The sequence below is a fragment of the Zootoca vivipara genome, chromosome 6 (assembly GCF_965207765.1).
Source record: "Zootoca vivipara chromosome 6, rZooViv2.hap1.1, whole genome shotgun sequence".
Classification (NCBI taxonomy): Eukaryota; Metazoa; Chordata; class Lepidosauria; order Squamata; family Lacertidae; genus Zootoca; species Zootoca vivipara.
The window spans coordinates 8286112-8312902 of NC_142589.1; the positions used below are offsets into that span (position 1 = coordinate 8286112).

Sequence of the window (26791 nt, forward strand, 5' to 3'; positions counted from 1 at the left end):
CCAGGTTCAATCCCTGGCAGCACCTCCAGGTAAGGCTGGGAGAGAATCCCGCTGCCAGTCAGTGCAGACACCGCTGAGCTAGATCAGCGGCGGATTCAGGGCAGTGCAGGCGGTTCCGCTGCACAGGGCACTGAGCAGGTACAAATTAAGAAAACCCAGAATTGAGAAGTTCCATTGAGGGGGACACCAAACTTTGGCCATGCATAGGGTGTCCATTGTTGGCTAGGTGGACCCCATGCATGGCCTGACTCAGGACAAAGCAGCTTCCTCTGTTCTAGGACCTCCTAGGCACCATATCAATGTTCTGCCTTGGCTGCCACAAGCATCATGCCTTTGGGGTTCAGCTGCTGGGAAATCCCAAGCAGAGAGGGTGCTTGTGAGCTTCCTTTAAGGCCTCTGGTTGGCCGCTCTGAGAAAAGGACGCTGGACTAGATGGGACAGCTTGACGCAGCTGAAGGACTATTCTTAGTGTTATAGTGCAGTAGATGGGATGGGGGGGGGATTCTCCCCTATTGCAAAAACTTCATCACCCCAGTCCTCAACACGCGAGCCTCGTTTTCTGTGGCAGGGTTGTTCTGGGGCATATTTGGGGGGGAGAAAGGAAAATAAAAGCTGCAAATCCTAGACTCTGTTACCCCATGGAACACAGTGGAACTTACTTTCAATTAAGCCAGTGGATCTTGCTTTTTTCCTGACCATTTAGGTGATACCGATGGCTTGCAAAATCCCTCGCAAGCCCAGGAACATCCCATAAATGGGAGCTTCTAATAAGCAGAAGAATAGACTACGAAGTGGAATTGTAGAAATCAGAGTTGCTGGGAAATGATGGATCTAGGAGCAAAAGTCTTTCTCTGTTTGTGGGCCCGGGTGGGGGGGGGAGAAGGGGGGCAAGGTGGAGACATCCGTCCTTGATGCTCTATCCTATTGCTGCCTCTGCCTCCATCCTCCCATGTAGGCCGAGGGCCAATGGCCAGAGAAGCGAGAGGGACGGAAGGAGTGACTCACTCTCTGGAAATAGACAGCTGCCCTGACAAAAGACAGGCGCTGCTAGCTGGGAGGTCAGCTGCCCGCCTGTGCCTGGCTTGTCCAGCGATGGGGTGGGCAGTAACCACATCCCATTCGGAGCCACCTTGTCCTTTGGGCAGAAGACAGACAGAAGTATCCCCCCTGGTGTGAATGACACCAGGGGACTTCTGCCCAATGGCCCAGCCTGGCTACAGTTTACTCCCCGCACATAGAAATGAGGATAGCGGGGAGCAGATCAGGCTGGAATCCTAAGGTGCTCACTTTCAAAGTGCAAGGATTTGCTTTGATTTGCTTGTGGGGGTGGCTGGAGGCAGGCTGCCTCATCTAGGGCAGGCGTCCCCAACCCAGATGTTTTGGTGTCCTAGAGGGTGCAATGTTGGGGAGGCTGATCTAGCGGTTGGTCACCCACGGCTTGAAGGGAAGTGTGCCCACCGGCCATTTCATTCTGTGAGGATGCCTCTTGAACTGCCTGGCAGGCGCCAAGAGAGATACCCCCTTGCTCTGAGAACACCACATTAAATAAAGATGGTTCTCCCTGGAACGTTTGACTTGGCCAAAATGTGTGGGATTTTTTTGGGGGGAACGGGACATCATGGGGAGGTCAGTGCACTTGCATAAGACTTTGGCCGGCCTTCCTAGTGGACAGGGCAGGTGAGAAAGAGCTGGCCTCTGTTTTGTCTGCAAAACAAGCCGCCGGCGCCTGGTGTTTGGCTCTGGGATGGGTCTGTTTATAGTAACACCAGGCACTCTTGGCATTGTGTTGGTGCAACAGGGAGAGGAGTGTAGAGGTCACTGTGACCTCTCGCTTTCTGGATGGGGGGGGGGGACTGTCAGGAGAGGCAACAGCCTGCCATAATGGCACCAGAAAGGGAATCTACCTGGGAAACTGGCCATCGGGAAGCCAAGAAGCGGGAAAGGGCGTTCAGGGCACGATTGTCTCAACATGTGAATGTTCCACAGGTTAGCCAGGGCTTTGACTCCAACTCCAACTCCAGGGCTTTGACTCCAACTCTATCAGCCTCAAAATCACCCAGAGCCACCTGGAAACCCATTGGATCAATCAGCCTCTGAAGGGGCACCATGAAAATCCACACACCCTTTTCTGCAGAGGGCAAAGGGTACTGAAAGCCTACATCTCAGCAAGAAGTGATCGGACCATGATGTTAACACCCCCCACACACACTTTCCGATCACCTGCCCGGTTGAGAAAACAAGGTCCAGAGTGTGGCCTGTCATATGCACTGGCCCAGTGACATGTTGGGACAGCCCCATGATTGTCATGGCAGCCATGAAGTCTTGAGCCACCTCAGAGCCAGACACCTGGCTTTGGATACTGAAGTCCTCTGAAAGGAGCAGTCTGGGAGTCCTCCGTAGTGCCTCCAAGACCAGCTCTGTCAGCTCAGGCAGGGAGATTGCTGGGCAGCAAGGTGGGCACTAAACCAACAGAATCCTCAATTGGTCCGATTGCCCAATGCCAGGAACACACACTCTATATCCCCCCCCCAACTGGACAGAGAGCCAGGAGAGAGAGGATCGCTAAAGACCACAGCGACTCCTGCTCCCCGACTCTCAGCTCTTCCATGATGCTGCATTGAGTACCCAGGTGGGCCCAGCTGATACAGACCAGATCAGCCTCCGTAATATGATCATGGATGAGGAGGGTCTTACTCGGAGCCAGGCTGGCAATTCAGCAGGCGCAGCTGCAGACCCAAGCATGGCTCAGCGTCAAAGGCAGGCTCCTCCTGAGCATGAGAGAGGAGGAGCCACAGCCATTGAAGCTGTGCAGTGCTGGGCAAGGACTCCTCCTGACGATGCATGCCCAATACGTGTTGCACACGTGACATCACAGGCGCACGCCACGCCACACGGCTTGGCCCCTCCAGTCTTCGGTCCAAGGTGGTGGCTCTAGCTGGCACTAACTGCCTGTGCCAGGTGCCCCTTACCTGGCCTGCCCCTGCCCGAAAACCATACCTTCCCCTACCCTGAACCACTGTGACTGAGTCTCTCCTGCTCTCCCCAGCTCCTCTATTCTGAGATCAACCTACAGGCCCGTCCTAGCCATAGAGGCTAGTGGCGCGGAGAACCATGGCGTCAGGCACTGGAAGGGCGCCAAGTGAGCGCAGGGTTCCGGCGATCTGGCCAGGACTGCGCTCCTTCTCCGAGAACTCCGCGCTGCGGCTCCTTCTCATTTCCCCAGCGCTGGGTTCCGCTCAGTCGAGCTTCGCCACCAGCGCGCGCACAGCGCCCAAGCAGCTCTTGCTGGTCCCGCGGTGCGCGTGCTGGTGACGAAGCTTGTCTGAGCGGAACCCAGCGCTGGGGAAATGAGAAGGAGGCGCAGCGCGGAGTCCTCGGAGTTGGCCTCCCGCTGCTGCTGCGGTCCGCTTGGCACTCCCAGGCCCTTGGAGAGGCGCTGGAGGGGGGCACTGGAGGGACCTAGCACCAGGGCGCTGGGTGGGCTTAAGACGGCCCTGTCAATCTATGTTCCTTCATTTAAAAAACAAAACCTCCAAATTTAAAAGCACAGAAGTTAAAACAATTTAAAACATTTTAAACAGTTAGGGCAAAAACAGCATCAGGATCACAACAACAACAACAACAACCCCAAACAATACCCCAGCCCTTGTGATCATTCTGCTGTTGTCCAGCATTATGCCAGTTGTTTGTCCATTATACTGATAGTATTTACCTACCTGACTAGCTGGAAAGTTTACTTTAAACAGCACTCTCTTTATTTTACAGTAGTCCTCTCTCCCTCTCTTTCTCTTGAAACTTCTTGTTTGCTGGCGGAAAGTGAAGAGTGGAGCAAAAGGTGGAGAAAGGAAAAGAAAGTGTGGGGGACGAGAAAGAGGAACAAAGAAATAGAAAGAAGAAGAAAGAAATCCATGGGCAGAAAAAAATGTTTTTAATTGGAATTAAAAAAAATGATGTTAGTTGTTTCACTGTGATTATTGCAGCCATTCGGGGGGGGGGTGTTGTTTTTAAAAAGTGTACAAATTACAGTCGATCATGATGATTAATAATTCATAACAATAGGAGGAGGAAAATGTGAGGGGGAAAGAGCAAAAGAAGAAATTAATGGGCAATCTTTGCGTTTCCCTATCCCCCGGAGAAACTGTGCTGCCTCTAGTGCTCGTCCTTGCCTCTGGTGTCATGGCGGCCAAGAGACGCTGCGGAGCCGCCTGCGTCACGTGCCAGCCGTTCCTTTGCCCCCGCCCCTTTTCCGCCGGCGAGACGGGACGCGCCGTGCACGCAAAGCAAAAGAGGGGCAAAAAATGCGCGTCGAGAAAGAGGGCGGTGGCTACGGAGACGCCGCTTCCGCCCGGGCCCAAGATGGCGGCGCCCTTTGTCTGTTTCGTGTCACTCTGAGCGCCGCCGCCGCCGCCGCCGCCGCCGCCCGGGATTATGTGACGCGCGCCGGATAGCAGGTGCGGGGTGGTGGTGGGGGGCAGGGGAGGGTTCGTGGAAGGGGAGGGGCCGGGAAGGGGAGGGGCAGGAAGGCAGCTGGGGTGGGGGCTGCCTGTCAGGGGGAGGGGGCTGCTAGCCAGCAGGTGGGGGAAATTTAGGGGGCCGGGGGCTACCTGTAAAGGGGGAGCGGGGAGCTAATATGGGGCATTGAAAGAGGCGGCAAGCTGGGAGGGTTGGGGGGCTGGAGGGGAGAAGAAACAAGCAGGGGGGCAATCGGGGTGTGTGCAGTGGGGGGACGAGGTTAAAGGGGTGGTCCAGGAAAGCAAGCAGTGGAAGGGGGAGAGGAGGAAGGGGACAATCGGGGGCGCTGCCCGCCTGTGGAGGCCAATTGCCCTCCCCCCAACACACACACCGAGTGTCAGGTACTGCTGAGGGTGAGGAAATTCAGGTCAGTAACATTTGTATTGTGTTTGGAAATACAATCTGGAATTTAAAAAAAGAAAAAAAGAAATGTGGGGTGGTGGGACTTACTTCTTCAGGGTGGGGAAGAGAGGTGAAGGTCCAGTTAGGATTCTTTCTGTGCCCCTTTGTTTTGGTGAGTTGGGGGTTGAAAGCATATTCGGGTGAGGTGAAGGGGCTGTTGCTCAGTGGTTAGAGCATGGCATTCAGAACGCCCCAGGTTCAGTCCCTGCTGGCAGCATCTCCAGGTAAGGCTGGGAGAGGGACCCTTGCCTGAAACCCTTGCCTGAAACCCTGGAGAGCCTTTGCTGCCTGTCCACTTTCTGCATTCTGGTGGGGGCGGGCAGGTGATGGATGCTCTCAATGGGGCAGGGAGTGTGGACCCCATGAGGGAGGAGATTGAAGGTATTGGAAGAGGGGAGCAGGGTTCAAGTCCCACCTGGGCCCCAGACCCAAGAAATAAATCATCTCAGCCTGTCTGAGTGTCTGGAAAATGGGAACAAGCTGATTTGCCTTGTCTTGAGAGCAGCAACACTAAGGGCAGTAGAGCCCCTTTGCAAATACACATCCTAGGAAAAGAGACATTTAAAATCTGGAATTTAAAAAAAGAAAAAAAGAAATGTGGGGTGGTGCTACTTACTTCTTCAGATTGGGGAAGAGAGGCGAAGGTCTAGTTAGGATTCTGAAGAAGTGTGCATGCACGCGAAAGCTCATACCAATGACAAAATTAGTTGGTCTCTAAGGTGCTACTGGAAGGAATTTTTTTATTTTTTGTTAGGAAAAGAGGATGTAACTGGAAAGGTCAGCCTGTTTGGAGTGACAGCTGTCAGACTTCTTCAGATGTGCCTCAGAATTAGTGTGTTGATTTGCTACAGGGGGATCTGGCCTCATTTACGCTGGGTTGTCCCTGGAAAGGAGGGAGATGCCTTATACTGAATCCCATTGTTGGTCCATCTAGCTCAGTACTGTCTACACTGACTGGTAGCAGTTTTCCAGTGTTTCAGGCAGGAGTATCTCTCAGCCTTACCTGGAGGCACCACTGCAGATTGAACCCGGGGCCTTCTGCATGCCGAGCAGGTGCTCTCTAACAGAGCTAAGCCCCATCCCCTTCTGTTGTGTGCAGAAGCGGTTGTCAACAGAATTGTAAAGCTGGAAGAGAACCCCTGAGGGTCATCTAGTCCAACCCGCTGCAATGCAGATATCGCAACTCATGCATCCACGACAGATGGTGAAGCATTGGAACTTCATGCTGCTTTTCTTTCTCTGGGCAGGGCATGATTCGTGGGGCAGAGGGAAGCCTGAATAGTCAGAGGAGGGGCGCCTGTGCTCAAGGGCCTCCTGCCTCTCTCCCCGCAGCCATGGATTTCCCTCAGCACAGCAAGCAGGTGCTGGAGCAGCTGAACCAGCAGCGGCAACTGGGCCTGCTGTGCGATTGCACCTTTGTGGTGGATGGCATCGACTTCAAGGCCCACAAGGCAGTGCTGGCGGCCTGCAGCGAATACTTCAGGATGCTCTTTGTGGACCAGAAGGACGTAGTGCACCTGGACATCAGCAACGCTGCAGGTGGGCCTAGCAGTGGATGGGGTTGCGGGATATTATCCCCTGCCTGAGTGGTCTGTGAAATGCAGAGTTGAGGGAAATGACTAGCTGGCCAGGATAACAGTTGCAAAGGGGCCAAATGACCACCAGGCCCTGAAGCAGCCAGCCTAGGTTGTACAGATGTCCCACAGGAAGGGACCTGCAGAGCTGACTTTTTTTTTTTAAATAAGTCTTTATTGTTTAAAACAAAGAAAAACAACAAAACAAATAGATTGAAACGAACAACTTCACAATTTCACATTTACAGACATACAAACTCACCATACTAACACTTAACTAAATCATACATACCTACACGACAAACTCATACCTACCTACCTACATAATTCCCGCACCCCAACATACGACTCATCACTAAAATATATACATACCGTAACCCACATTAATCTTAAAAATCTCGTTATTCTATTACTTTCATCTTCACATTTTCTTCACCAGATTCTGAACAGACTTCCGATTAAACTTGCTGGTTTTTTAAGTTATTTCCTTTATATTTTGCACAGTGATATATATATTGTTTATTTTCATTCCAACTGATATCTAATAATTTATTTTACAAGGTACAGTCTATTTCTGCCAACGGGGTTTCTTTTAATTTATTCTTTTTCAAATACTCTTCAAAAATTTCCCAATCCTTATTGACTTTTTGTTTAGTTTGACCTTTTAGTCTACCAGTTGTTTTTGCCAATTGCGTATACTGGAAGAATAAGGTAGTACCCAATATAACAGACTGGCAAGCCCTAATGATAGAATATACGCAAAAGAGCTGACTGATTGCATTACATCCAGCCTTTTTCTCTGAGGAGCTCAAGGTGGTATGCATGGTTCCCCCCCCTCAATTAATCCTCACAACAACCCTGCAAGGTAGGTTAGGCTGAGAGGCAGTGACTGGCCCCCAGTGATGCCCAGTGAGAGCTTTATGAATGAGCAGAGATTTGAACCTTGGTCCTTCCCAGGGTCCAGTCCAAGTCTCTTAACGAGTACAGGTAAGTCAAGCAAGGTGAGCCCAGAGTGAATGGCTCCAGGTGAGTCGAGCAAGGGACCCACGTCGCATTCCCCATGCAAGGCAAACAGCAGCAAGCCCCCTTCTGAAAACTATGGGGCAAGTTGTATCCCCCCACCTCTGGGCCAGAGATACAAGGCAGAATCAGACTTGAGCAAAAACCACCTTGGGGGAGGTATGACTGGGCCCTGCCGGTGCCTCTGGGCCACCCAGTATCCCGGTCCCCCGATGTCCCCAGTGCCCCCGAGGAAGTAGCAGTGGGTGCCTCCTTGGTCCCCAGAAGGAGCCTAGAGATTTCTTTCGAGTTATTGAGGCGGCGTATAAATTACCTAATAAATAAATACAGAATTAAAAGAAATAAAATCGGATACTAAATCACAAAGTATAATTTTATTTTGTAAAACGACACAAAACTTCCATGCGTGTGTGTATGTCATGTGCGACACAGGACTGGGTCTGATTTCTTCACATGAACAAGACGCCCCCCCACCCCACCCCTACCCCCAGTTTAGGTGGAGATAAGTCATAGAAAGGGAAGAGAAAAATGGCTAGGGAGGGTGGGGAATATGGGGTGTTTCTTGTCTTTACTGTTTTCATTTTTAGCTTTGTAAAACTATGAGATTCAGTTTTCAAAAGAAGAGTGTGGAGAGGAAGAATATCTAGCAAAGTTCTGGCTTCCCCCCATGATGGCTCCTTCAATGCTTTCTATTTTTAAAAATCAAATTCTTTCAAATTGTTGGTGCCCCTGCTTTGCGGATGCCTTAAACCATGTGTTCAGTTTGCCTGTCGGGCCATCCAGCACTTGCCTTACTTGCAGGTGGGAAGTCCATGATGGTCTGTCATAAGAACACAAGCAGAGGCAATGGCCCATCTAGTCCTGCCTCCTGTTCTCACAGGGGCCAGCCAGATACCTATGGGGAAGCCTGCAAGCAGGAACTGAGCACATGAGCAACTCTGCCCTCCTGCGGTTCCCAGAAACTGGCATTCAGAAGCATCGCCGCCTCCAACTGTGGAAGGCAGAGCCGAGCCGTTGTCCTGCGCTGACTGCTGTCCGTGCCTATTCCAGGTCTCGAGCAGGTGCTGGAGTTCATGTACACATCGAAGCTGAACCTGAGCCTGGAGAACGTGGAGGACGTCTTGGCTGTGGCTGGCTTCCTTCAGATGCAGGAGATCATCAGCGCTTGCAACTCCCTGAGGACTCTGTCGGCTCCGGCAGAAACTGCAGTGGAGAGCCCGGGGGGGACCCCGACAGATGGTATGGGGCTGTGGTTGTAATTGTGTGAGCAGGGAGGTAACGGGGCACTGCTCTAGATTTCTGGGCGATCCCTGGTTAGATCTCCGGAGATTGGTCTGTGAGCCCCAAAAGGGGGTCCCGGTCGAATATTTATTTTTGTTGTTGTTATGATTATTGGAAGTGGAAGGGAACCCATGTGTCATCTAGTCCAACCCCCTGCAATGCAGGAATCTCAGCTAAAGCATCCATTACAGATGGCCACACAGCCTCTACTTAAAAACTGTGCTGGACTTGTAACAGGGTAAAGGAGTATTGGGAAATAATTTATAATGAATTGAAAACAATGTTTAAGTACCTTTCCAAAAACATCAGAATCCTTCTTGTTGGGGTTAAAGTTCCCTCCTAAAACAACTGTCAAGGACCTGAGGACCTGAGGGAAAACTATATACACTAATACATAACAAGATGGAAATTCCCAGGTGTAAAAAAAATGAAATTATGTATGCCACGACCGTGACCCGTGTTTTGTTAGCTCCAAAATGGAAAACGAGCGAGGTCCCATCCAAAGAAGAAGGGCAATTTAAACTGATAGAATACACACAGTTTGCAGATTTAACTTATAGAATAAGAGAACAAGAAGAACATACGTTTAAAGATGATTGGAAAATGTTTATTGAATATATGGGTGAAAATTGTGTACATTTAAAAACGCTGGCAGCATTAGATAAATTCAAGAGTGTAGATAATTTTTGATGGATGTAACAGTGGAATACTGAATGGTTTGGCTTATGTAAAATATGCAGGGATTTATGGTGTGTAAATTGAACCATGGAAAGAGAAGAAGGGAAGTCATTGATTTAAGGTTGTTTAAATGAATATTCTAAAATGTAAAATAGAAAAACTTAATGAAAATTATACAAACAAAAAACAAAAAAACACAACACCTGCCAAGGAAGGAAAGTTCTCTCAACTGTTCCTCATAAAGCTTGGTTTCCAGACCCTTGATCATCTTGGCAGGGCAGAATAGAGTGGTGCTATTACTTCCCTTGGGCACTAGACTACTGTTGATACAGCCTAGAATAGCATCAGCTTCCCCCCCCCCTCCGCAGCTGCATCACACAGTTGGCTCATGTTAAGCTTGCTATCCACCAAGAGGGCATCCGTAGGGAGACCCCCAACCTTGGCCTGATCCTCACCCTTCTCTCCCCCAGCACCTCCTCAAGTTCTTGTCATCGTGGCAGCCCTTGTGCCCATTGTGCAGATGGGGTAAGTGGGTGGGGGCTCAGCATCTGGTAGCAGAGCTGCTCTCCTGGGGTCACAGCTGAGATGAGCCTGTCCTAGTTGGTTTTGGCCCCTCACTTTCCTAGGGCAGCAGAAAACGGCTGGTGGGGATAAAGAGGTGACAGAGACTCCCGGGGATCTGGAGGAGACCCCACAGCCCCCACCCAGCAGCATCCAGAAGGAGGTGGCCATGGATCCCACAGAGGAACAGGAGGAGGAGGCTGAATGCGCAGCTGGCGAGGGCCCAGGTAGGCACAGGGAACAGGGGTCTTCAAAAGCTTGGGTGCCTTACCTGATGCAATGAAATGGGCCAAAAATCCAAGTAGAGCTTGTTTTGAGATGCTTCAAAAGTATCTTACAGAGAATAAAAAGTTCCACCAAGGACCATCTAGTCCAACCCCCTGCAATGCAGGAATCGCAGCCCAGTGATCCATGTGTAAAATAGCCTTCCCTCACAACCTGATTCCCTCCAGATGTGTTGGGTGTTGTAGTCCAAAACATCTGGAGGGCAGCAGGTTGGGGAAGGCTGGTGTGGGATCTGAAGACGAAGAGGAGGAAATTCGAACTAAATATTTAGGAGGACTGCATCACTTAGCGTTCTTGAGATCTAGCACCTTGGGTGGGGCTTGATTTTAATGTTTGCAGCAGGCTTCATCTGTTAGCCCAGGATGTCTGTATGCTTCCCTCCTCCATCAAATCCTGCCCTGCTTCCTGTTCCCTTTCTCTGATTTCTTGCCCCTTATCCCTGTGGCTGTTGGTCACTAATGCTGAGGGGTATGTGACCAACTCCTCTCTTTTTTTCAGCTGTGGAAGATGACGTCTCCTCCCGAGTGCCCGAGACCTCACAGGTGGAAGGCTCCTCCCCTGGGGAAAGCAGCGCTGCCCCAAAACTTGCCCTATCCAGGGCTGGAGAGGCTGGTGAGTGGCAGCAGCAGCAGGGCGGAAAGCAAGCAAGTGCTACTGGCTGTGATCTCTGCGTGGCACCCAAGGGATCTTTGCTTTCCCTTTGGCCATGATGCCTGTAGGTCAAGAGGGCACCAAGCAAGCTTCCTTTCGGGGAGGACATTCTTGTATCACCAGCCGCCCTCAGAAGGGCAGCAGATGAGGCTTGCAGGATCTGGGTTCATAGAATCAGAGGATTGCAGAGTTGGAAGGGATCCCTGAGGATCATCTAGCCCAACCCCCTCCAATGCAGGAATCCCAACTGAAGATTTCAGGAAGATGGCCTCCGGGTATCTGAAAGGCCCTTGTTCTCTCTGTTCCTCCAGAGGGCAGAGCATGCAGATGGGGCAAGGCAGGGAGGCAGATTTTGGCAAAACCTTAGGGGGCTCCTTTGGCCAGGGGGGCACCACCCACCTCAGGCTCAGAAGCATTGCCTGGGAATCCTTCTGTTGGGGAGGGTGCTGTACGTTACAAGATCCTTAGCAGAGGGTCAGGCTAGATGCCCTCTTGAAACCCCGCCCGCCTTGCCGATTTTGTGAATGTAATCCAGGAGGGTACAGGGGGAAGGGGTTTTGGGGAGGCAGCTGCAGCCGCCTAGACACTGTTGGCTCCCACAAGATGGCATCTAGGGCAGGTGGCCCACTTGACTGCTTCTTTCTCTCTGTGTCTCTCTGTAGCTGAGCCCTCTGTCCTGAAGCTGCCCTCTGAGATGGAGGTAGAGCTCGAAGGCGAGGTTGAGGGGACCGTGCCACCGGAGGCCGAGGTACCTTCCCAGGCCCACGAGCTGGCCAACGGCAACTCCCAGGATGAGGAAGAGTCAGGGGGCTCGGACTCCGGGGCAGAAAATGCAGGGGAGGCCCGGCTTCTGCGCTCGGGGACCTACAGCGACAGGACCGAGTCCAAGACCTACGGGTCGGTCACCCACAAGTGCGAGGTGAGAGATTATCATTTCACTGAATCCATACCATGCCGAGCACTGGATGGTTGGCCAAACAGCATCGGCTGCTGCTGCCTTTTGCAGCCTAACTTTCTGCAGCTGAAACATAATGTGGCATGGACCTTCCACCCCAGAATGTTTTACTTTTACAGTGATAGGACAGGCAAACCATGCATTTCATTATCAGCCTTAAGTTGTTGGGGGTTTTTTCCAACAAAACCTGGGTGCTGTTACCAACCTCCTTGAATAGCTCACTGGGCCAATTTTAAGAAGGGCCAGATCCTGTCCTTATGGCCTGGGTGACCTGTATGCTTGATCAGTAGCTACACTCCCCTGCTGTCTCTCGAGACAGGCAGACACCAATAGTAGGACAGATCCTTTACGACATTGAAGTGAAGTAAGAAGCTCTCCAGTTGAGAGTTTGGTGGACGAAGGAGCCATTACAAGTTCAGCAGCAGCATCTCGCATCTTGCCAATGTTACCTGTCCATTTGCCGTTGGACATGGTCTTCCCATCGAATGCCGTGACCAAGTGTCGCAGGGGGAACTCGTCGGTGTGGAGGGCGCAAACCAGCCAGATCAGCTTACAACTGAGCTTGACCTCTACCCGATGCATGGCACCCACCCTCCCGGCCTGTGTGAACATTTGTAGAAGCGCCTCTAACGGCCTGCAGCTGGTTATCAGTGCCCTTCTACAAGATTACAAGCAATAACTTCAGCTGGTTTTTCTTTCTTTGAGCCTTTCTCCAAAATGAAGTGGTAGAGATTTACCGTATTTTCCCATTTATAAGACTAGGTTTCCCCCCGAAAATAATGTCCAAAATTTGGGGGTGTCTTATACAAAGGTGTCAGGGACCCAGGTGGCGCTGTGGGTTAAACCACTGAGCCTAGGGCTTGCTGATCAGAAGGTTGGCGGTTCGAATCCCTGTGACGGGATGAGCTCCAGTTGCTTGGTCCCAGCTCCTGCCAACCTAGCAGTTCGAAAGCACGTCAAAATGCAAGTACCGTAGATAAATAGGAACCGCTACAGCAGGAAGGTAAACGGCGTTTCCATGTGCTGCTCTGGTTTGCCAGAAGCGGCTTTGTCATGCTGTCCACATGACCTGGAAGCTGTACGCCGGCTCCCTCGGCCAATAATGCGAGATGAGCGCGCAACCCCAGAGTCGGTCACGACTGGACCTAATGGTCAGGGGTCCCTTTACCTTTACCTTAATGTGTTGTACAGTACTCCGTCTTTTTATGAGAAGTGGAGGTTGTACTTGGTTTTCCTAATGTCAGTTCATGACTTCCATCATTTCCATCCTGAGCATCTTTGCTCTTCATTTTCATCAGCAGGATTTTTTTTTTTTAATTTGATGGCATTGACGCATCCTGCTTATTTCTGCTTATATTCAGCAAGCTGCCTTCTCTTGTCTTATTGTTGCTTCTGCTCTTGGTCTGTTATGTTCAGGCAGATCTGGCGAGCCAATCTGATGGTGCAATCGTTTTTGAAAGATTTTTTATGCAATTTACACACATTTTTTTTCATGGAAAATAATAATGCAAGTTTCAAATTTATTGGAAATTCCTCATATTTTTTACGGAGTGGTTTACCAAAGTACAGTGGTACCTCGGTTTATGAACACAATTGGTTCCAGACGTCTGTTCATAAACTGAAGCGTTCATAAACTGAAGCGAACTTTCCCATTGAAAGTAATGGAAAGTGGATTAATCCGTTCCAGATGGGTCCGCGAAGTACTCAACCTGCAGCGTACTTAACCCGAAGCATGGGTGTAATTGGTTCCGGAAGTCTGTTCATAAACTGAAGCGAACTTTCCCATTGAAAGTAATGGAAAGTGAATTAATCCGTTCCAGATGGGTCTGCGGCGTTCGTAAACCGAAAATTCATAAACTGAGGTGTTCATAAACCGAGGTTCCACTGTAAATTATATTAATTAAACCACAATAGGTTTTGAATTCCTGAGTCGTGTAACAACTTTTATAAAATCACCCCCAATTTTGAGAATTTTGAAAGTTGGAAAAATTCAGCACACGTCCACTGGCAAGGGGGCGAGGGGGCTCCCTTGGGACCAGCCACTTATGCCGCTTCCTCCCCCCCCCCCCAGGACTGTGGGAAGGAGTTCACTCACACTGGCAACTTCAAGCGGCACATTCGCATCCACACCGGGGAGAAGCCCTTCACCTGCCGTGAGTGCAGCAAGGCCTTCTCCGACCCAGCAGCCTGCAAGGCGCACGAAAAGACACACAGGTAGGTGGGCAGTGGCCAGCGAGGCTGATCCAGGAGGGGAAGGCATTGTGGTGGGACGGGCAGGTTCGTGAAGGAAGGGGTGCAAGGATACCCGTTGCCAGTCGTGGTGGCCATGCGATGCCCGAATCAAAGCTGACATTTGCACCTAGGACCACCTCCTGCCTGTAAAATCGTGATTGTTATTTATTAAATTTGCAAACTGCCCTATACCCACAGGTCTCGGGGCGGTTCACGCTATGAAATCGCAAGATGAAAACACAAAATACATAATTAAAACAAAAACAACCACAGCCTTTGAGGTACCAGCAGGCCGTCCTACTAAGCACCAAGCTGTTCTGTAAAACTGTCTTACTGTTGTGCCACCCTGCAGCAAGGGGTTCCGCTGGTTAAGGGCATCTTTTCTTTCTGCAAAGCTGTCCATCATTCCCTCTTGCCCACCCTGAATTCTCCCATGGAGGCATAACTACACTTCTGTTAGTTATAATAATAAAAAATAATAATTTATTATTTATACCCCGCCCATCTGGCTGGGTTTCCCCAGCTACTCTGGGCAGCTTACAACAGAATATTAAAATACACTAGTGGGTCAAACCATAAAAGCTTCCCTAAACAGGGCTGCCTTCAAATGTCTCCTAAAAGTCTGGTAGATGTTGTTCTCTTTGACATCTGGTGAGAGGGGCGTTCCACAGGGCGGGTGCCACTACCGAGAAGGCCCTCTGCCTGGTTCCCTATGTTAAGGCAAAATTCTGGGTGCGAGAATGCTCAGCCACCCAGCTCATCAGGCAAGGGCCTGTGGTCGTTGCGGAGTATAAAAGGAAGGAGTCCAGCCACGATCCGGAGCAAACAGCAAGGTTTATTACTGCGCAGCAGGTTCAATGCCAGACAACACCGTGAACAGGGCTGCAAGAACTTTTAAAACTTCCCACCACCATCCCATAATGCACATCGAAAGCATCATACATACATCACTTGTGACAGGGTAAAACGTCAGAAAAGGGGAAGGTGCAAGGGGCATTAGCATACAGGTAAACAGGAGGTAAACGGGATTAACATAAGGTAACAATGCACAATGTCCCAGGACATTGATAAGCAAGTACCAGTAAGTATCTGGGAGGGGATCCTTGAGTACCTGGCCGGGGGGGGGGGGGGGAAACAATGGGTCCAGGTGTGTGTATTGCCTCTGGCTTCGGAGGGTCGGGAATGGCAGGAGATGGTACCTGAATGGATTATGGATATGCAGAGGAGCACCACCCTGGCTACGTGACCTCTCGCTTAAAGGATTATGGCTGTTCCCTGCATCCCTGAGAGCCCTTGGCCAGAGTCGCAAAAGGGGGTTTCATTTAGAAATACAGATACACGGTATTCATTCATAAAGAAATATGGTTACATAGAGTCTCCGGCAACAGAGAAAGGGTAGGAAAGGGAGCCTTTATTACACAGGGCTTGATCTTGAGGGGTTCGTGTTGGTGCGATACTAGAGTGGTGTTGTAGGATCAGACGGGGTCCCCTTGAGGGCATTTGTGCCAATCTTGATTCCCAAATGAAGCCTCGTTTGGGTGCCCCCCCTATAAAATTCCCTAACACCTGTAACTTGGCTTCTCGCAACGGAACCGCCAGAAGGCCCTCGGTGCTGGATCTCGGTGTCCGGGCAGAACAATGGGGGTGGAGATGCTCCTTCAGTTGCGGAGTCAGGTGGGCGGGTAGCATCGGTGACCCTTCCCCCTCCCCGTTCTCTCCCCCCCCCCCAGCCCGCTGAAGCCATACAGCTGTGAGGAGTGTGGCAAGAGCTACCGCCTGATCAGCCTGCTGAACCTGCACAAGAAGCGCCACACCGGGGAGGCCAAGTACCGCTGCGAGGACTGCGGCAAGCTCTTCACCACCTCTGGCAACCTGAAGCGCCACCAGCTGGTCCACAGCGGGGAGAAGCCCTACCGGTGCGACTACTGCGGCCGCTCGTTCTCCGACCCCACCTCCAAGATGCGCCACTTGGAGACCCACGACACCCACAAGGAGCACAAGTGCCCCCATTGCGAGAAGAAGTTCAACCAGGTAAGGCTGGAGGGGTGGAGGGCAGGTCCCCTGCTCCGGCTGGGGTGTGTGGAATGCCTACGGACGTTTGGGACACCCCACCCCCACCCCCTCTCAAAGCCGGTCTCTCGCCTTTGTTGCCAGGTGGGGAACCTCAAGGCCCACTTGAAGATCCACATTGCCGATGGACCCCTCAAGTGCCGGGAGTGTGGAAAGCAGTTCACTACGTCAGGTATGTGGTCGCCTTGGGCGGTCGCCCAGCCGGGCTGGGGGCCCCTGGCCTCCTTTGCCTGCAGCCCATCTGGGGCATTTGCAGATCAGAGAGAAACGAGGCAACACAAGCTCACTTGCAGTTAGTTGTTTTGTTAAGGAATCAGGACAGAAAACATGCAGAGACTTCTAAGATATACCACATTTTTTATTTTTCGCTCCACAACACGCAGTTTTTTTCCTCCTCAAGAGTAAGGAGAAATCTCTGTGCATGTTATAAAGTGAATGCCATGGCTCCAGCAGTGGGAGGAGCAGAGGGATGCCTCTGCTGCTAGAGCCATTTAGAAACACGGAGAGGGGTGTTGAAAACAAGCCGCTCACCAGCTGATAGCCAAGCTGATTGATAAGGGACACTAACAATAAAGGTGGCTGCCTGGGAGGGGGGAGGTAAAAACACATGGATCCTCAGGATTTTTGCATTGGGTCACCCCAAATTCACCATCAGATCACATAGCATGTCCATGGCTATAGCCTGCACCAAAAAACCCACGCATGCACTATTTTGTGGGGCTGCAATGGCACAAAAACGTGGTTACAAAGCCCCAGATCCTCATGGATCCTCAGGATTTTTGCATTGGGTCACCCCAAATTCATCGTCAAATCACATATCATGTCTGTGGCCACAGCATGAACCACAAAAATCATATATTCACTGTTTTGTTCTGAATATTTTTTTCCTGGTTTCCCTCCTCTAAAAAACTAAGTGCGTGTTATGGTCCGGTGCATGTTATCGTCCGAAAAATACGGTCCTCCACTATAGCAAGCAGTTGCTTGGGCTGTCTTGCACCTCCCACTTCACTCCATTCCCTGTGTTTTGGGCCCCAAGGGACCCTCTCTGTCTCTGCCTGGCTCTCTGTTATGTGTAGCAAAGAAGAATTGTCAGGGAAGATGCTGCCAAGTCTGACTCCCGTCTTTGCTCTGTGTTGGGGCACCTGCTTGTTTCCCCCTTTTCCTCAGCCTCCGAGCTCCAGCCTCTAATACCTCCCAGCTCTTCCCCTCCTCTGGGATGTGTCCAGTTGTCCACCTCCAGGAGCCTGGATCCAAATCCTCTCCCTCTGCGCTTTCCCTGGGAGGACTCTTAGCCGGTTTCCAGCACTCCTCCTCATTTAGCCCGTCTCCAATAGCCTGCCCAAGGCCTCTCCACATTTCCTCATCCTCCTCCTCTTTCGCCCGCAGGAAACCTCAAGCGGCACCTGCGCATCCACAGTGGGGAGAAACCGTACATCTGTGTGCACTGCCAGCGGCAGTTTGCCGACCCGGGGGCTCTACAGCGCCACGTCCGCATCCACACGGGTGAGTTTGGCCAAGGGGGTGCTCCCTTCATTCCCCGGGTGGTCAGAGAAGGCGTCACAGCTGTTGCCTTCCAGCAGGATGGCTCTCCCAGCCCTGAGCTGCTGGGGCTCATAGGACCATAGAGTTCTATGGAGTCGGAAGGGGAGGAGAGTTCACCGCTTTCCCAAGCCTCTGTCAAACAGCTCTTACTGTTGGAAAGTTCTTCCTTGTGTCATAGCTGCCAAGTTTTTCCCTTTTCTCACGAGGAAGCCTATTCAGCATAAGGGAATTTCCCTTAAAAAAGGGGAGAACTTGGCAGCTATGCCTTGTGTTCAGTTGCAATCTCCTTCCATGTCATTAGAATCTGTTGGTTCAGGTTACAAGGAAATTCCAGGTAAACATTGTGGGAATGTTAAGGATAGTAGGAAAGGATATAGTGAATAAGTATTATCCTTCCTTCACTCACGCTAGTTAAGTGAAGAAGCAGAGCAGATTCCTCTCAATATAGCTGGAAGCTAGTATGCAGATTCGTTTGAATCTCTTAGTTAAGATTATTTCCTGGTGTCCCCTTTAATCCCTCTTAAAAGAATAAAGACACAAGAGTCTTTCTGAGTAAAGCAACACAAAGTTTACTCGCATTTTAGTTCACGATATGACCCCTGAAAGGCAGGCTTTACTTAGCGGTTGCACAAAGTGTGAGTTAATCTCATAGGGAGACTGAACTCATGTGCTGCTGGCTGAGAGCCAGCAGACAGCAAAATTACATTCAGGTAACAAAATGGCAGCAAAATGACGACAACAACAACAACAACAAGGGAAAGAATAAGACTGAGAAAATAGCTGCATGACTTGGCTCTTTTATGGAGCCAGCCAGAGCCACACCCATCTCCCAGGTCACATGCAGGGGGAGGCTGCTCCAGACCAGTGGAACGGGAAGTTACACTGACTTTGTGTCCCCCTGCCTGTGTCCACTCTTGGGAAATAAGGAATGTTGCACTTGACTGTACCAATGGATTACATCCCACAAACATTAGGAAGATGTGGGAGGACAACCTCGGAAGATTGAACCTGGGACCTTCTGCATGCAAAGTTGGAGCTTGCCCCTGAGCCGTGGTCCCTTAACAATAAAGCAAGCTTGTAGTCCTCAAGCCACCCAAGTAGGTGGCCATCCCTGTGGCCCCATGATGTTACCCTCCCCTCCCTTCTCTCCCCAGGTGAAAAGCCCTGCCAATGCCTGATCTGTGGAAAGGCCTTCACTCAAGCCAGCTCCCTCATTGCCCACGTGCGCCAGCACACCGGGGAGAAGCCTTACGTCTGCGAGCGCTGCGGCAAGAGGTGGGCCTGGCCTAGGGAGAGCTCCGGGGTTCAGGGGTCATCTTCATCCATCCTGGGCTGGGGGCTGTGTTTTTGCGTGGTGAAAGGAGGCAATCTGTGTACCATGTGCTTAAACAAAGTACTTATGTTGGGCTTTTTTTTTTTTGGTTTTGCTAAACATGAAGGCAGGGCGGGAGATTAAACTGGGCCCTCCAATTATTTTATATAGATATATGCTTAGAGAAGCCTGTCCGAATGCTTAGAAAGTCGAGGTGAATTTTGGCTCGTTTCAGTAGCTTTACTTTTTGGGCTATTGTTGAAAGAAAAAGAAAACCTCATTTCGTATTTGTGCAAACCACTTTGAGGTTTGTTGGTTTGTTTTACAATCAAGCAGCCTATAAATTCTGTTAAATCAATCCAGGGAAACATTTTGAATACCTAGAAGTCCTGTACACAGTTTCTGTGCCGCCCCTCCCCCAGGTTCGTCCAGTCCAGCCAATTGGCCAACCACATCCGCCACCACGACAACATCCGCCCCCACAAGTGCAGCGTCTGCAACAAGGCCTTCGTGAACGTGGGCGACCTCTCCAAGCACATCATCATCCACACAGGTGAGTCCGGCTGTAGGGAGAGCCCTGGGGCAGCTGCATCCAGCCAGGTCCACTCCGGTCTCCTGTCTGTTAGTGCATGAGCCCCAATTTCTTCTTCGTCTCGGCAGAGTTACTCAAAGTCTTCCTGCATCTTCTCAGGAGCACCAGTCCAGCCTCCTCTTGGTAAATTCCCATGACAGGAATAATCACCGTGCCTATCCAGTTCTTTCCTTAAATTCTTTATTATTTACATTGCAAGTTGCATATAAAATAAGAAACAGAACTACAGTGGTACCTCGGTTTCCAAATGTCTCCGTTGACCAACATTTGGGTTTTCGAACGCCGTAAACCCGGAAGTACATGCTTCAGTTTTCAAACACGCCTCCAAAGTCAAACATGTTATGCGGCTTCCACGGAGCGCAAGATCCTGAGGCCTGGCTGCCGCCTATCGAGTTTCCGGTTTTCGAATGTTTCAGAACTCGAACAATCTTCTGGAACGGATTACGTTCGAAAACCGAGGTACCACTCTATATCTCTGCACCCTTCAGCTATTCGGCCAGAGAGACAGGCTGACAAACTTTCACATATTCTGGCAGGCACACTCCATCACATGCCCAGATAAAGATGCCTGTTGTTGGGGAGAATTCTTGTCACTAGGCAGATGTTTTAGGCGTGCTTCAAGGCGGTTTCAAGTTTATTTTGGCAAGACACCAGCACTATCTTCCCAGTGGCCACCCAGATGCCCCATAGAGAAGCCCACAGGCAGGACCCGAGTGCAACAGCAGCACCCTCCCCACTTGGTGTCCTTTGAGAGCGCAACTGCCTCAAGACCGTGGAGGTAGAATACATAGGCACCACGAGGCTGCGATAGTCGTGCACAGAGCAGGGAGTGCTATGCAGTGGTGGGGCCCTGCTGGGAAAGGCCAAAGTGAGAGGCAGATAGCTGAGGCCTCTGCGCCATCCTGGACTCCCCCACAGGCGAGAAACCCTTCCTCTGCGACAAGTGCGGCCGCGGCTTCAACCGTGTGGACAACCTCCGCTCTCATGTCAAGACGGTCCACCAGGGCAAGGCCGGGATGAAGGTGCTGGAGCACGGGGAGGGAGACGAGTTCAACATTGTGACCGTGGCTTCCGACGAGATGGTGACGCTGGCCACGGAAGCCCTGGCGGCCACGGCAGTCACACAGCTGACAGGTGAGCAGGAGATCATTAGCCGTTGCCATTCTCTTACGAAGGGCCCGAGGGAGGCTTGGGAACTCGGGTGGGGCTCTCCCCTTAAAAAGAGAATGCTTGCAACACTTATGAGAGCCCCCAGCAATTTGCATTTTCCTCCTCCCTTGCTTTATTCTGCGTACTATCCTTGGCCAAATAGAGGAGGTTGCAAAAGAACTGGCAAGCTGAATGTTGAAATCCAAACAAATGAAGCCTTCTGGTTTTCACCCAAAGTAGAATAGTTGTGGGCAGGGTGGCTTTTCGCCTCCTCTGTTCATTGCCTACGCTGAGGAGCAGTATCTCCAGTGTTTTAAATGGGGATGGGGTGTTTTTCCTAGCTGGAAATGCTGCTGGAAACTGAATGCATAGGACCTGCCTGCCAAGCAGATGATCTAACTGAGCTACGGCCTCTTCCCTGTCCGTGGAACAATCTTTGCTAGGGTATTTAGTGTCTTCTCCCCCCTGCATTTCAGTCCCTCCTTAAGCCCTCCCCACTGTTAGGAAGGGTGTCCGCCACAATGCAAAGGGCCCCTCTGCTGGCTTGGGTGGCTAAGGGGCCTCCATTGTGTGCTTCTCAACTCCCCTGTGGTTCTCCCCTGCAGTGGTCCCTGTGGCAGCACCTGTCACAGCTGACGAGACAGAAGCCTTGAAGGCCGAAATAACAAAGGCTGTGAAGCAAGTGCAGGAAGCAGGTGAGCATCCACCTGGAAGCGTGTGGGCCACTACCCCCCCTCCAAAGGAGGCCCTTGGCTCACCTTTCTTAGTCACAGCTCAGATCTTTGGTAACTGTGCAGAACACAAAGCAGGGCTGTTTCTAGAAGCTTGCAGTATAGAAATCTGGCCACAAGGGTGCAGCACCCCAATGTGTGAGCAGCTGTTTCATGCTCTTCCCCATTCTTTGGCCTTTCAGGTGATGGGGTTAAGCTTGAAAAGGGATGCAACTCTTCGGGAATGCAGCATTGTTTGGGGATACAGCCCCATCACCCTTTGCTGTCCATCCATGTACCCCTATATAAAAGAGGGAAATACTTTTAAATGTACCTAAATACAGGTTCACGGTGGTGGTTTTTAAAAAGGTACATGTAAATAAAAAGAACATGTGCATAGTAACAGTAAGGAGCTTCGCCCCTGGATTTGCTTGTCTGAAAATAGAAGGGCTTTGGTGGGGGGGGGGCTTTGCCCTAAATTCACCTCTGTCACCTGCCATGCTGTAGGGGTCTGCTTACCCTCCAGCGGGGTGAGAGCCATACCTGCCAAGTCCTGGACGGGAAAATCCAGGATCGGCAGCCGCGCGACACCGGGAGTTGCGTAGACACAACTTCCGGTGGCACTTTGCCCTTCTATGGGCACCAGAAAATGGCGGCGCCAACGCTGGAAGTCGCTTTACGCATGACCAGAAACACGTAAAAGCAACTTCTGACGCCATTTTCTGGTGCCCATAGAAGGGCAAAGCGGCACCAGAAAAATGGCTGCCGGCAGAAGTGGATTTAAGGGAGAATAACGGGATAATAACTGATACGGGAGACCCCCAGAAAACGGTAGGAAAAAGGGGGGTTTCCCGGCGAAAATGGGATACTTGGCAGCCATGGTAAGAGCAGTGGGTGTGCACAAGTTTTCAAAGTGCACTTTGTTGTCGGGCTCAATTGCACTAGGCATTTAAAATGTCATGCCACTTTAAACAAGTCCTGTCATCCCCCAAATAATCCTGGGAACTGCAGTTCTTTGGTGCCAAGTGTAGTGCAGAGCCCCCCCCCCCCCGGTTTCTCCCCACAGAGCTCCATTTCTCAGTGTGGTTTAACACTTAATACCTCTTCGCAGTGAACTCTAGGAATTGTAGTCCTGTGGGAGAGCCCTTACACCTTGTCTCAGCACCTGTGACAAACTACCCCTCCCTGGGTTTCTTTATGGGAAGCTATGATTTGTAGGATGGGAGGCTGGGGGCCACAGATGGGACTGACCACCCTGGCTCTCCTGCAATTTGCTGTCTTCTGGCTTTGTCCTGTCTTTCCAGATCCAAACACCCAAATCCTGTACGCTTGCGACTCCTGCGGGGAGAAGTTCCTGGATGCCAACAGCCTGGCCCAGCACGTCCGCATCCACACAGCCCAAGCCCTGGTGATGTTCCAGGCAGACACAGACTTTTACCAGCAGTACGGTGCCCCCACTGCTGCCTGGCAGCCTGAACAGGTCATTCCCTCGGGGGAACTGCTCTTCCGCACGAGGGATGGCAGCAGCGATGCCCAGCCCACTTCTCTGCCCACAGAGGCCCCACAGACTGCAGAGTGAAGGGAGGGCTAGTTGCAGAGGAGCAAGGGGACCGGTATGGATTGTACTACACGCTGCTCGGTCGCCGGGGGGGGGGGGGGCAGCACGTGTGGTTTGCTTCTAAGGTGCTGCTGGCTGTTCCCTCCTTGCCCATCCAATGCCTCCAGCTTCACTCACAAGCAGCTATTTAAGGAGGTGACGGCGTTACCAATGTAAAAAGTAATATTTCTGTATTTGAGAAGCTCCTGCATCTGTGTTAATATTTAGAAACGAAATAAAGGCCATTATTTTCTAATGTCTGATTCAAAATGCACACTAGTTTGTTGGGTATTGTCTCGGCAGCCTGTTTAAAAATCCCTTTGCATTGTATTAAAAGGAAAAGTATTCTGGTTATCAAATTATTCGATGAGGTTGAGAAATGAGGAAGCTGGTTGGTGAAAAATAGCAGGTCGTCAGTGCTGGGTTTCCTAGAGATTCCCCTCAGCTGCATTTGGTCAATATTTTGGCAGGTGCAGGCAGCGGGGTAGAGAAAGATGCTCCAGCTAGGTAAGAAGTGAATTAAAACAACTTTACCAGCCCCATTTATTTATATTTGAAGCTGGAGATTGAACCCCAGCACCCCCTCTGGCTGTCAAAATGGTTTCTCCCTGTACATCTGCTGCTGCTGCTCTCTCCATGAGCCAAGGGGGTGGATGGGGCACTTCATTTTGGAATCGGGCTATCTCACACGGCCTCAAACCATGCAAGGGAAATGCTACAACACCCACATTTCTGCTCTGACGCACCCAATAAATGATAATGAGGAGTTAACTCACCCCGAAGCAAATATATGCTATATTTGCAGAACCTCATGTAATTCCATTTTTTTAAAATGGCATCGTTTCTTTGTAGGGTCCGATCCAGACTAAACTGCACTAAAGGCCCCACTGTAATCCACAAGAACAAAGAGCAAACATCCTCAAACCCCACCCCAAGTCCTTTTCTTCTACACATCCACATTTCAAGTGACTGACAGAAAATGCTGAGACACTCACCCGCCGTGGGTTCCATCTCCCGTGACAGGCAAAAGCAGGCTCTGCCTGAAATTAGATATCTGGCATTTTAGGGTTAAGGGCGCTAGTGGGTATAATAATTTTAAAGTACCAGGTGCAAGTGCAAGTAGCAAGTGAGAATCAAGCTAATAGAAGGCAAAGAGGTTGAAAGTAGTACAATAAATAAATAAATTGCAGTCCCCCCGCCAGCTGCACACAGCACACCAAAGACTGGAATGTCTTGTATTTTTTAATAAAGTTTGTAATCCAATGGACACACAAAACAAAACGGCGCTGAGAAAACGTTTCCATAAATTAATTGTTAGGACGACAAGGGCAGGAAGAGGAGGAGGAGGAGATAAAAAGTCTGTACAAGTGTATAACACTTCCACATGTGAAGGAACGGAGAGGTAGGGAGGAGGAGGCGGCAATGTCTAAATGAAGCACACTTACAAATGAGTGACAAATACAAAGTCTGAGTATGAAAATAAGATTTTCTCTGAAAACACATTTTTGGCACAGATTAAAAAAAAGTTATGTTGTGGGGATCAGATTTCTTTTTAAAGTCAGTATTATATATTTATATATATATATATATTATATATATATATATATTTCTATGTACACACACCCACAGAGTCCTGCATATCCCACCAGGAAGGAAAATAGTTCTCTCCCTTTTGTGTTTTGCTTTGCTTCAGTGTAAACTGTACATCCCAGATGATGGAGGAGGAAGAAGAGGCAACTGCAGCATTGGGGGAGGGGGGGCAGCGCGCGGGGTCATCCGGGAGAAGGAGTGGGGAGACACATCGTGAAATGCTCCTTGACCCGCAGACTGGAGCAGAAGTTCCCAGGTCCTGCGTTTTCTAAGTCCACAACGCAAGTTCGTGCGTGTATCGAGACATCCACCCTGAACGCCACAACAAATCTTTAACTGTGCAAAGGTCCAAAGTCACTGATTTAGTGCAAAGGCAGTTCTGGTTCCTCCTCCTTTTTTTGTTTTTAAGTTATTTCGTAAGTTAAAAAAAATAGCCTTCCTTTCATTTCCCCCACAAGGAGGCACCAGCTCCCAGGACCAGTCTGCCTCGTTGAAGTGCCTCAGGTGTCCGTCTTCACTAGAGCAATATGTAAACATACAAGGTAGAATGGCGGCCACTACAAAGCCAGAGTTTCGGGCAGGAGGGTCCAATCCCTTCCGTCCATCCTCCCTTCCTTTGTCATTCACTGTCTCTCTGTTTTTGCTGTAGGGCCTTGGAGAAAGAAGTCCGTAACTGTAAGCCACTCAGACCGATGCAATGACAATCATCAGGTGAGGAGAGATGTTTGAGATACTGGCAAGGAGGTCCGGGGCGAGGCGGGAGAGATGACTCTCAGAGAACTCACAGGGTGGGAAGATCTGTAGGACGTAGGCGGGCTGGAATAGAGAAACACAAAGGGACAAGGGTGACTACACAAGCTCTCAACGGCCAACACTCTCGCCCCAGGCAGGAGCACAAAGGGCAGCCCTTTAGCCGCTTGTGCTGAAAGGCCTGGGCTCCTGTGATTCAAACTCAACAGGCTCCACCTTGTTGCTGCCTCACAAGCTCAGCTGTGACATCCCCAAAAGAACAAAGCAAAGCTGGGGACCGGGAGAGATGTGGTGGCGATGTCTCAAGCCTGCCTGGAAGAGCAGGTGTAGACAAGTCTCATTAAGTTCACACAGCGGTGAGGGAAATATGTTCTGCATATGCTCAGGCACTGCATTCTAACGACAGCCAACTAAGTTCTCGCATTTAAACACATTATGGGGAGGAAACAAACCCATCTTTCTCTCCCTTCCCCATACCTGGTTGGAGCCGGGGTTGGGAACATTGATGATGCCAGCGGCTTGCTTGGCTTGCAGGTAGCTAATGAAGGCTGCCTTGAGCGACTCCGTCTGGTTCACGACATCCTCTTGGTCTCGTCCACAAGGCAAGGCCAGCAGCAGGCAATAGTCGCTCTCCACCTGGAAGGCAGGACAAGACCCGTGAAGAGCACATCTCATGTGCACCTGCTTTGCTGCTCCATCCCTGCATTCCCAAGGACCCAGCGCCATATATTCCAGGCGCCTGATAAAGCACATCCATCAACACCCGACAGGTAACCCCTGCTTTCCTCACAGGACGCAGCCATGCTCAGTCCTGCAATGCGCAATTCTGCTGCAGACTGAACAGGCCTATGAAGCCTGGTCTCACAGAGGCTTTGAGCAGCAGGATCCAAGGCAGACGTGCCAAGCAGACTCAGAAGGCGCGAGAACCTCCTCGGAAAGGAGGCTCTTGCTCCAGCCATTTACCATCATCCTGCGCGCCACACCCTCCAACTGTGATGCTTCCAGCCTCATGCGCTGAGCAATCCTCAGGGGAGGTCCCCCTTCTGGGGCTGGCAAGGAGCGGTGTGCCAGGACGTTATTGCCGGAGACAAAGTGCAGCTGGACGGCCGCCGTGTCATTCTTCAAGGCCAGGAGCCCCTGCCAGACAATGGGGTATTTCTGCAAATGGGGGGAGGGGGAGAGAGAGAGGGAGGACACTTCAGTGTGAATGGCAAAAGCCATGGAATAACTGCAAGGAAGCAGGGCAGAGTTGGAGGGGGCAACCTCAGGCCTGGCCACCAAATGCACCCCCCAAAACCCATCGTGTTTTTGCCCAGCTGAAATGTGTC

At 50.8% G+C, this 26791-nt stretch overlaps 3 protein-coding genes across 19 annotated transcripts in view; 1 reads left to right on the top strand and 2 right to left on the bottom strand.

The window, feature by feature from the left end:
* LOC118086919 (chloride channel protein ClC-Kb-like) overlaps positions 1–3780 on the bottom strand; it is a 35982-nt gene extending 32202 nt beyond the window's left edge. Inside the window, exon 1 of the mRNA XM_088670954.1 lies at positions 3717–3780. The gene's annotated coding sequence lies outside the window, so the exon portion shown is untranslated. The remainder of the gene's footprint in view (positions 1–3716) is intronic.
* A 459-nt stretch (positions 3781–4239) lies between these two features.
* Positions 4240–23416, top strand: ZBTB17 (zinc finger and BTB domain containing 17). 8 transcript variants are annotated; one of them, XM_035120382.3, is made up of 15 exons: positions 4240–4451; positions 6162–6453; positions 8559–8747; positions 10094–10255; positions 10812–10925; positions 11627–11883; positions 13991–14133; positions 15882–16182; positions 16306–16393; positions 17608–17724; positions 18918–19038; positions 19498–19628; positions 20586–20801; positions 21422–21511; positions 22831–23416. In XM_035120382.3, the coding sequence occupies exons 2-15, from the start codon at positions 6165–6167 to the stop codon at positions 23103–23105; spliced, it is 2493 nt and encodes an 830-aa protein (XP_034976273.1). In that variant the 5' UTR covers positions 4240–4451; positions 6162–6164; the 3' UTR covers positions 23106–23416. The 8 variants fall into 8 exon arrangements, with proteins under 8 accessions (XP_034976273.1, XP_088527079.1, XP_034976272.1 ...); XM_088670951.1 differs by having other exon boundaries at positions 4336–4451; positions 6247–6453; XM_088670949.1 differs by lacking the exon at positions 4240–4451 and adding an exon at positions 4665–4879.
* Positions 23417–24352: 936 nt separating this feature from the next.
* SPEN (spen family transcriptional repressor) overlaps positions 24353–26791 on the bottom strand; it is a 71721-nt gene continuing 69282 nt past the window's right edge. For all 10 annotated transcript variants that reach the window (XM_035120375.3, XM_035120379.3, XM_035120377.3 and 7 more), the window contains 3 exons: positions 26427–26621; positions 25941–26099; positions 24353–25529 (listed from right to left, as the gene is read on the bottom strand). In XM_035120375.3, coding sequence (XP_034976266.3) covers positions 25398–25529; positions 25941–26099; positions 26427–26621 — 486 coding nt within the window. In that variant the 3' untranslated portion in view covers positions 24353–25397. The remainder of the gene's footprint in view (positions 25530–25940; positions 26100–26426; positions 26622–26791) is intronic.